General features: G+C 59.0%; 2 protein-coding genes across 13 annotated transcripts in view; one reads left to right on the top strand and one right to left on the bottom strand.

The window, feature by feature from the left end:
* Positions 1–93: 93 nt before the first annotated feature.
* PHETA1 (PH domain containing endocytic trafficking adaptor 1) lies at positions 94–7,009 on the top strand. 2 transcript variants are annotated; one of them, XM_068208560.1, is made up of 2 exons: positions 94–2,082; positions 2,587–7,009. In XM_068208560.1, exon 2 carries the CDS (start codon positions 2,598–2,600, stop codon positions 3,363–3,365), a length of 768 nt encoding a protein of 255 aa, XP_068064661.1. In that variant the 5' UTR covers positions 94–2,082; positions 2,587–2,597; the 3' UTR covers positions 3,366–7,009. The 2 variants fall into 2 exon arrangements, with proteins under 2 accessions (XP_068064661.1, XP_068064659.1); XM_068208558.1 differs by having other exon boundaries at positions 100–2,071.
* Positions 7,010–7,153: 144 nt separating this feature from the next.
* CUX2 (cut like homeobox 2) overlaps positions 7,154–9,901 on the bottom strand; it is a 61,653-nt gene continuing 58,905 nt past the window's right edge. For all 11 annotated transcript variants that reach the window (XM_068208526.1, XM_068208530.1, XM_068208531.1 and 8 more), the window contains 4 exons: positions 9,451–9,720; positions 9,030–9,218; positions 8,652–8,925; positions 7,154–8,235 (listed from right to left, as the gene is read on the bottom strand). In XM_068208526.1, the coding sequence (XP_068064627.1) occupies positions 7,572–8,235; positions 8,652–8,925; positions 9,030–9,218; positions 9,451–9,720 (1,397 nt within the window). In that variant the 3' untranslated portion in view covers positions 7,154–7,571. The remainder of the gene's footprint in view (positions 8,236–8,651; positions 8,926–9,029; positions 9,219–9,450; positions 9,721–9,901) is intronic.

Here is a 9,901-nt window from a genome sequence, read left to right as displayed (position 1 = left end):
CGCCCGCCCCACGCCCGCGTTTCTGTGACAGTCAGGACTTGTTCGCCTGGAACGCCAAGGCACGGCTTGGGATCCCTTTGGGTTTCTCGGGGGATGATTCTCTGCCGGGGACCCGCACAGAGCTGGGTATCCGAGACCCCGCAGCACCCCAAGATTCCCGGCACCGGGGGTGGCTCAGAGCTCCCGCTCACCTTGCTGAGCCGTTCAGCACCCGCTGCTGTGAAATCACACCAAGTCACCGGTCATGGGAGCAGCAGGAAGTGGAGGCCAAGGGTATCTCACATCCAGAAATGCTCTTGACACCCCCTCACCTCCTTTCAGACCCTTTTCTTCTCCCTTTCCCCTGCTGTCGGGCAAGCTCAACACGGGAGTTCATTTTCCCATTTTCCCCATCAAAACTTGACAGGGAAACTGAGGAATGGGGTCTGGGCTCCTTGCTGGGGGGATGCTGGAGGACAACAGGGAAAATATGGAGCCACTCAGAAAGGGAAGTCCTGGAGCTTGTGCAGCAACACGTGGCTGTCCCAAGAGAGACCCAATGGGAAGCAAAAACCCACAGGGGAATTTTGTTGGTGTTTTTGAGGGATTGGGATGATTTTCCAGAGCAGCTGTGGAGGAGGAACAACCTCTGCAAGATGAAAACGTGGCTTTGAAGTCCCAGGAAAGGAAAGCAGAGTTGGGAGCTCTGCTGCCTTTTTCCAATTACCCTAGCTGCTCTAATAAAGATATCGCTTCTCCCCACAGCCCTTCCCGTTCTAATCTTGCCTTGGGAAAAGGCATCTCTCAGCAAGGCAGGGAGATAAGTGCTGCAGAGCCCCGAGACTTCCCACCAGCGACCTTGAACAGAGCTGCTCTGCTCAGGAGGGAAGATAAAGCCCAGATGGTTTTAGTGCTGGTTTGAATCCCTTTTTATTGCCTGAAAGTGAAAGTTTGCAGGTGACAAGGAAAACCCTTGATGAACTGAAAACCTCTGACACAAGCAGAAAATTGCAAACTCCTGAGCAGCTGTGCAGGGAAATTAGGGCATCTATGGGTGGGGAGTCAACCACAACCTGTGGCAGAAGTCAGGGACAGCAGGATTTCTGGGATGGAGACCTGTAAAATTGTTGCCAGTGCCTTGATTGCCAAAATGCACACATGGCTGTGGAGCAGAGCAGGGGGATGAAGAAACTGGAGGAAAGGGACAGTGATAAGGAGCACAAATCCTTGATGCTGGTATTTACAGGGACATGGTGAGGACAGCAACACTGCCAAGGTGATCCTGTGAGCCTGGAAGGCCAACCAAGAGCAGAAGTCAGACTGGAGGCTTATCCTCACACAGCTTCTTCTGTCCCTCTGCACTGAGACCACCCCACACTTGGCAGTGTGGATATGGCTGGAAGGTCAGGAGAGTAGCCAGGACCTGCAGCCTGGACCCCTGCAGCATCCCCCACCCACACAGGACCAGTCCACGTCCTGCCACCAACCCTCCTTGTGGGGCTTGTGTCATCCACCTCATCCATCAACCTCTGCCCATTCCCCGCCAGATGCTCCCAGAATCCCAATTCTTTGCCTCCAAAATGTGATCAAAAATTCAACGTTGTGCAGCCACCTTCAGGACTAAACTCCTGGGTCTCCCACACACGTGGACATCCCTGAGTAAATCCATACATTCACCCCGGGGTGTGCATATCCCCTGCACCCCCCAGTGCGTGCCCTCATCTCTCCCCCATTCCTCCCTCGCTCTCCCCGGTGCTGCCTGGCCCTCAGTCCCGGTGCCCGGAGCCGTGACCTGCCGCAGGTTTAGGGCCGAGCCAGGAGCTCCCTGCCCCGGAGCCGAGCTCCGGAGCGCTTTCCCAGCTCCTCCCTCCCGGCCGCGGCCGCGGGGATGGGCGGCGGCGGAGGCGGGCGGGAGCAGCGCTCCGCCCGCGGGGCCGGGGCGGGCCGGGGCGGTGGGAGCCGAGGACAAAGGTGACCGTGCGGGAGCGGTGCCCCAAAGCCCCCTTGTACCATCCGACCCCGGATCCAGCGCTCTCACGGCCACCACGGCCACGCGCGTGTCGTTGATGCTGGTGACCGCCGCAGACCGGAGGTAGAGTCCAGGTGAGTGCAAAGCCTGGCATGGTGAGGCCACCAGCGATTAGGGGACAAGAGGAGCGGTGGCCTTGCCCGGGTGACAGGGTTCATGGTCACGGTTCTCTGGAGCGGCAGCCAGATCCACGGTGCCGGCCAAAACCTTCCCTGCGCGCCGCGGGGAGGAGCGGCGCGACACGGAAAACACGGCGCCGGCGGGAAGGTCACCTGTGCCAGGTGACGTGAGGCACCGGGACAGGCCCTGCCTGGGGCTCCTCCGTGGGAAAACACTCTACTGGGGTGGTGGTGGGGGGCTGAGCCTCGTCCCCAGTGAGCCTTGGGGAGCCAGAGCCCACCCGGCATCCGCCGGACTCAGCACCTTGTCTGGGAGCGGGCTTATCCCAACTATCGCGGGGTTGTTTATTCAGTAGCTCCATTTCCTGGGCGCCAGGGCTGCTGCCAGCAAGAACAAAAAGCCGATGGTTCCTTTCCGTGCAATTAAGGCGCAGCGCTGAGCACCCTCTGTCCCCGCAGGGCGCGGAGCCATGAAGCTGAACGAGCGGAGCTTGGCCTTCTACGCCACCTGCGACTCCCCGGCCGACAACGCCGGCTTCCTCTACAAGCGCGGCGAGCGGCACACGGCCTATCACCGCCGCTGGTTCGTGCTCAAGGGCAACATGCTCTTCTACTTCGAGGAGCGGGACAGCCGGGAGCCCGTGGGCGTCATCGTGCTGGAGGGCTGCAATGTGGAGCTCTGCGATTCAGCCGAGAACTTTGCCTTCGCCATCCGCTTTGGCGGCAGCAAGTCCCGCACCTACGTGCTGGCGGCGGAGAGCCAGGCGGCCATGGAGTCGTGGGTGAAGTCGCTGTCCCGAGCCAGCTTTGACTACATGCGGCTGGTGGTGCGGGAGCTGGAGAAGCAGCTGCAGGAGATGAGCCGGGGGCTGGCCGGAGGATGTGGGGGCTCCCAGGAGCCTGCCGGCCCTTGGAAGCCGAAGCCGTCGGGGCTGGAGCAGTCCCGGGAGCGGCTGCCGGCTCTGCCCGCCGTCCTGCCGAAGGAGAACGGCTGTGCGGTGTGGAACAACGTGCTGGGGGCGGACCGGCCCCCCGACACCTCTGGCTGCGGTGGGCCCGATGAGGAGGGGAACCCACGGCCGCCGCCGCTGCCGCCGCGCAGGCGGGTGTCGAACGGCACCGGGGCGGCCGTGGCAGAGAGCCCGTCCACCTTCTGCCGGCTCCACGAGCAGTACAGCCGGGAGGTGGCCCGGCTGCGGCAGGACTGGCAGCAGAGGCGGCGTGGCCCCCAGCCCTGAGCACTGGCTGAGCCCTGGGAACCTACCAGGAACTGGGGCAGGTCCCCATCCTTTGTGCTGGCCCCGTCCCCTCCTCACCCCAGGATGTGCAGAGCTGGCTGTGGTGGTGATGGACACCTGCTGGTGGTGCCAACCAGGGCTCGGCACCAAGGGACACCAGTGCTGCTCTGTGATGGTGAAATGGGCACCACAGGGGTGCCCTCCAGCCTTGCCCCCATGTGGGTTTGGGGTGCTCCACTCAGCACAAGCAAACTACAAACCACTCACTGACCGAGGCTTCCTGGAAATTGACTGCTGCTCTGGCTCTGCTGGGGCCTCTTGATGCTCTTGCAGTGGGATCACGCCTTGACAACTTCTGGAGGAGGATTTTGATGGGATCTCGCTCGCCTGAGTTCCCGTGTGGGTTCCACAACGGAGAGCCTGCTACTGACTTCCCCTCCTGGCCCAGCACAAGGCTGAGGTCGGCTGAGCTCTGCCAGATCCCTCTGCTCCAGCAGGATGTGGTTTGAAATGAAAATATCAGTGAGTGCAGCCCTTCCTTAATGGCAGCAGCAGCTCCGCACGCTCCGGGGAGCTGGTGACACCCAGCCCCGGGCATTACACAGGGAGCAATTGCTGCTTGCAGCCTGGATGGCGAATATGGGGGAGTCAGACCCTGGGGGAGTTCAGCAGCTGCGGGCACTGCTTTGCTGGTGGATATTTTGGGACAGCACATCATCCCCGTGCCAGCTCACTAAGGGGAAGCATCGCTCGTGGTGGCAAATAGGAACGTGTGTGTCAGCAGCAGAGCGTGAGGAATGATTCATGTACCAAACCAGAGCAAAGCTGGTGTCTCATGCCTGTGTTTCTATCTTATTTCCACATCAGAAACTCGAGCTGCTGGCCCAGAGGTGGGGTGACCCACTCTGGAGCAAGGGGGAGCAGTCAGGGTGCCCTGGCTTAGGGCTGGGTGGCTCCAGCTCCCTTTGCTCCCCTGGGACAAGCACAAGATTTTTCTACAATAAAAGTTGTTTCAGAGCTTCCCTCCCATCCATGGTCCTTATTTGTGCCTCTAAACCCCTGGGGAGGAGGGTCCAGGTGGGAATTAATGCTTTATTTTAGTCCTCCTTCTGTCCCCACCGTGTCTGTGGGGCTGGTCACGGACTGTGTCACCTGAAGGGGACATGGCCAATGCCACGGTCTTGTAGGGCCCTGGAGCCCCATATCTGCCTGCAGGGATGGGGTGAGATGGGATGGGGTCACCCTGAGAACATCAGGACACCCAGTGCCAGGATGGTCCCATGGCAGAGCGTCTTTTAACCAGGACAAAATATCTGTCCCCTTGTTGATGGGGGACCAAGGACTCTGCCCTCGTGAAAGTGGCCAGCACGTCCCCATGTCCTTGTCCACAAATCCCACCTGCATGAATGTCTCCAGCTTCTCTTTAACACGGGGTCTGGCAGAGGTTGGGCAATCACTTCTTGGGGAGACTGAGGCACGAAGCCAGCCAGGGTCACCTGCTCACCGAGAGCCCTGTAGAGTGTGGAGACTGCTCCTGGCCAGGCACGGCATCCCCCTATGAAATTTGGCATTTGGAGCAGTGCCACGGGCAGCTGGGGTGCAGCTGCACCCAGAGCACCCAGATGGTTCATGTGGCTCCGTCCTTTGCCGCAGGGGAAGATTCTGGTTTCCATGGCAGCTGGCACAGCTTCTCCAGACGTTCAGATATCCATCAAAAATAAGTCCTTCTCAAAGTGTTAGCTGGCAAACAAGCTCAAACAGATATGCAACATATGGATTTATTAATTCAGCAGACAAACAGCCTTGCCTCGTGTCAGAAGCTGCCGACTTGCCCAGCCATGGTTGGCTCCAAACAAGAGCCGTGCTGGGGCACGGTGCCATCGGCAGTGCCAGGTTGGACAGGGCTTTGGGCAACCTGGTCTAGTGGAAGGTGTCCCTGCCTATGGCAGGGGGTTGGAGTAAGATGATCCTTAAGGTCTCTTCTAACCCAAACCATTCCAGGAAACTATGATTTTATGATAAACCAAGCTGAAACTCATGCTGGAGGATGCTGAGCTACCCCAGGGGCAGGAGCAAACCTGCAGCAGGGATGAACACAGGAATTTCATGGGGCAGGATCACACCCTGAGCTGGACTAACCCCATTTAACACACTCTTTTTTATTATCCCCCAGTCACTGGGGTAATGAGAGCTCTTGCCACAGTCCCAAAGCAAAGCTGTGACTTCTGAGGGTGCCAGCACTGGGTAAGTGTGAGAGGAGTTCCCATTCCATCACCTCCAGACAAAACACACCCCAAGGCCAGAGTCGTATCCAACTTCTGTATTTAGTGGCTCTTTACAGAACTTGTTCCTTCCAAAATTGTTAAACAAAGTTCATCGATCTCATAGAAACTTTTGAAGTACAGAACATGAGCCTAACAAAAATGTGACCGGTGTGTCCCGCTGGCTTTCATACAACAGGATTGGTGTGCTCAGGACTATCCTAAGTGCTTCCTCAAATCCCGATCCACTAAAGCTCCCTCTAGCACACAACAGAGAAGGCAGTCAGTGGTCACACCTCCACCTTCCACAGCACGGTGGCAGAGCAGCCATGGGCACCCTGGGGCTCATCAGGGCAGGAGAGGCAGGCAAGGAGAGCTGTGCCCTCACCCAGCATTTCTCATCCACTACCACCCGAGTACAAAAATACCTTCTATTCTGATAAAAACGTCTACAGTGGAAAATCAGTCAATGCATCGCCTGGGAGCCCGGCAGGGCCTTGGTGGGCGATGGCTGATGCCATGTGGGCAGGGGACAGGGCAGAGCAGCCCAGCGTGGGACACTCCACATCGTTTAAAGGCATTTCGTTAGCAGAGGCCAGCTGGAGGTGGTGGGGTCAGGGAGGTGACAGGGAGCACACCAGGATGGTGCCACCACCGAGCTCCTGTGTCTGCACGGGATCAGCCCTGGCAAGTCAAAGCTCGGTGGTGCTTTGCCCAGCTCAGGGTTGAGCTTGCCCAGTTTAGGCAGGAGCCTGATGTGACACCCCAGAGCTCATCCTGGCATCACTGACATCCACTACCTGGGACATGGCTGTGGGAAGGGGATGCTCTTCCTGCCCAGGTGCTCTCCCTAAAAAAGTTCTGGGCTGTGATGCTGGAGCAGCCCCGAGCAGGGCTCAGCCTGTGAGTGGGTGGCTCACAATTTTTGGGTGCTCACCTCAAGCACTGCTGTTCCAGGGCCAAAGCTCGGAGGCTCCATCTTTCTCTTTCCTGAATGGACGGGGAGCCGGGATGCCATGGATGTCCATCCCCAGCGAGCTGGTACCATCCTTAAGCATCACACCCAGGGACATTTTCCCATCCCACTCCCAAAATCCCAAGCTCACTCAGGTTGCTTTCTTTGCTTTTGCCTCATTTTCTATCTTCCTTTGGGAGCTGGCATGAGCCGCACCACGCCGGATGGGAGCTGCCACCGGCCACCAGCTGGAGGAAGCGCGAGGGACGGCGTTGGGACCATGCTACATCTTGTTCCAGAAGGCTATTGCAGACATTTCTACAACATATACAACCGCACGGGACATTCTGTGTTACAAAGGCTTCCAAAAACATAAACCACCAGAACTAAATACATACTCAATGGCGTCGGGGGCTTTAGAGTCTTCAGGGACTAGGACGCAGTCTCTGGCTGGGGCAGAAGCAATGCAGCGTCTTACAGACAGGGGTGAAAACTGCAAAAGTTTCTTAAATTTGGTCAGTCTCATAGTGCTTCTTGATGGCTTTGCTCAAAAAGTCTTTTCTGTGGGTTGGTTTCCTTTTTTTTTGTTTTGTTTATTTGCTTTTAATCTCATCCAGTGGCAAACTACAAGACTTCAGTGTACATTTAATGACACGACTGCTACATCATCTTGATTTTATAGCTATCTTTAATATCAAAGCAGCTTAAGCTGTTAATAAATTCCAAAGTATCCTTTTATTAAAATATCTAAAAGAGGTCTATAAATATTTTTTGATTTTTTGTTTTTCTTTTCTAAAATTGTTCCCAGTTTTTCACATTTAAAACAAAGCCAGAGGGGTGGGGCGGATTCACACAGGGGGGGTCCCCTCTTTTTCATGGGCGCTTCTCTTCTGTGGCGCCGGCCACTCGTCACCTCTCGGTGCACACTGCATTTATCAAAATATATATATATGTGTGGGGGTGTATATATATATTTAGGGTGGCGGGGGCTCAGAACTCCCACTCGAGGGCCTCCTCGCGGTTGGCGGCCCGCTCCAGGCGGTGGATGATGTTGTTGAGGTTGGCCATCTTCTCGTGGCGCCGCTGGACGCTGGTGCTCAGCCGGGGGCCAGGAGCCGGTGGAAGCGCCGGCGAGACTGGCCCGGCAGAGGAAGGTCCTGGTGAGGCTGAGCCGGTGAGGCCGGGTGAGGAAGCCGCCGAGGGTGATGTTGGGGAGACCACCAAGCTGCAACGGGATGACCCCGCGGAGGACTGGGAGCTGTCGGGATGCGGCGGTGGCGGCGGTAGAGGTCCCCCAGCGGCGGCACTGGCGCGGCCTCCCCGCCGTGGGAGGCTGCCGGCGCTGGGGGCGGCGGCGTGGGGGGCTGCCCCCCGCTCCTCCTGAGGAGGTCCCGTCCCTTCGGCCGCTCCGGCCGGGCTGCGTGAGTCCCGCCGGCGGCTCCAGCCGCCCGGATCCCCCTGCTCCTCCTTCACCTTCACGGGCACAGCGGCACAGGGGGGCTCGCCCCCCACGAACACGGGTTTGTGATCCTCGGTGTCCGAATCGGGACTGGGGGGGGCCCGGCGCCCAGGGATGGCTGTGCCACCGCTCTGCTCCGGGTCCGTGTCGTTGTCCTGCGCGCCCTCCACCAGCATCTCTCGGCGCATCCGTGACCTGCGGGACACAACCACGGAGGGCTGGCAACAACCACCCATTGCCCCATGCCATGTCTCCAGCCAGTGGATAAATTGTCCACTGCAATATCACCTAGGGATGAAACCTGTGCTGCTCCCCAGGGCTGGGCTACTGTGGCGATGGATCCCGTGCACCAGCAGCCTCCATAGGGAGTTTCCTCCCCCTTCGCAGAGATCCTGCTCTGGGGTGAGCAGGTGGATGTGAGCATGGAAACCACTTTAGATGCTCAACGTGACTTGATCAAGGTAGCCAACACCACCCACCAACCTGGGGACCTCCAGTGGGTCTGCACCACCCATCTAGGGAAGAGTGATGGGGAAGGCTGGAAGGGGAACAGTGACACCCCCTCCGTGGCACAGCACCATCAGACCCCCAATGCCTGGGAGCGCCCATACCTGTAGTTGTGGAACCAGTTGATGACGGTGTTGGTCTTGAGGTTGAGCTGGAAGGAGAGCAGCTCGATGGTCTGCTGGGAGGGATATGGCTCCAGCTGGTAGGCTTTCTTTAGGGCTTCCTTCTCCTCTGGCGCCAACACCACCCGCGGCTTCTTGATCTGGAGCAGGCTGAGGTCCTGCGGCGGCGCGCTGGGGCTGGCGCACTCGGAGCGGGCGCTGGGGGATTCGCTGTCCGAGCCAGCGCTCATCAGCCCGTACCGGCGCTTCAGGTAGGCTGCAGGAGAGGACACCCAGCTGGCACTGCTCGCCCCCCAGCCCAGGATGCCCCCCTCAGCCAGCACCCCGCACCCAGCGGGGCTGTGTCACCCGGTCCCTCACCCTTCTTCTCCAGCTTCTTCATGTCGCGCAGCTTCTCCACGTTGTGGGGGTCGTTGAGCCAGAGCTGCATCCGGACGAAGGGCTCCCTCCCCTTCAGGCTCAGCTTGTGCCACGGCTTGGGCCTGGAGAGGAGATCGGACACCGAGCCCTGCGTCAGGCCCAGGATGCTCTCCCCAAACAGCCGCTGGCCTGGCGGAGGAGAAGCAGAGGTGGTTAGCAGGGTACAGCAGCGGGACGGGCGCTGCAGTCCCCCTGCAGAGCAGGTGCACCCCATTTCCCAGCCAGCATCCGCCTGGAATTCCCCTGAGCACCCACAGAAAAGCATCTGGGAGGGGGGGTTGCATCTACAGGAATTGGGGTGCTGGATCCATGCAGTCTCACCAGCAGCTCCCAAAAACCTGGGCAGAGAGAGGGTCCGCACCTAAATTGTTGTCCGTCAAGACCTCCTTGACCTTCTTGGTGATGGAGTAGGTGTCCAGCTCGGGGGACATGGCGACGATCTCCTGGATGCCCACGGGCCCCTGGCTGTTGGGATGCGTCTTCCCACCCAGCGCAGGCGTCGAGCGGCTCTCAGGCTGCTGGTTTTCCTTGCTGCTCTCCAGGGCCAGGGTGAGGGGCTCCTGGCAGCCCTTCTCGTGCTCAGTGGGGCTGGGGGGCGGCGAGGGGGATGGCTGGGGTTCCGCCGGGCTGGCTGTGTGACACCAGGGGAGAGGGGTCAGCGGGAGGGGACAGTGCAGGGACCCGGCAGGAGCAGGAAGGGCATTTGAGGCATCCCTGTGGCTTTGCCCTCTAGAGAAGAGGGATATCAGCCAAGCTTCTCCAGTGGCTACAGCAAAGCAGGAGGTGGTGGTGGTGGAATAATTAAAGAGAGA

This window comes from Anomalospiza imberbis, chromosome 18, assembly GCF_031753505.1.
Source record: "Anomalospiza imberbis isolate Cuckoo-Finch-1a 21T00152 chromosome 18, ASM3175350v1, whole genome shotgun sequence".
NCBI lineage: Eukaryota > Metazoa > Chordata > Aves > Passeriformes > Viduidae > Anomalospiza > Anomalospiza imberbis.
The sequence above is the reverse complement of the archived record's forward strand: the minus strand, read 5'-3'. Positions and strand labels throughout refer to the sequence as shown.

What these genes read in the sequence shown, in the direction of transcription:
- PHETA1 (XM_068208560.1), top strand. Translation starts at nt 2,598, where the DNA reads ATGAAGCTGAACGAGCGGAGCTTGGCCTTCTACGCCACCTGCGACTCC.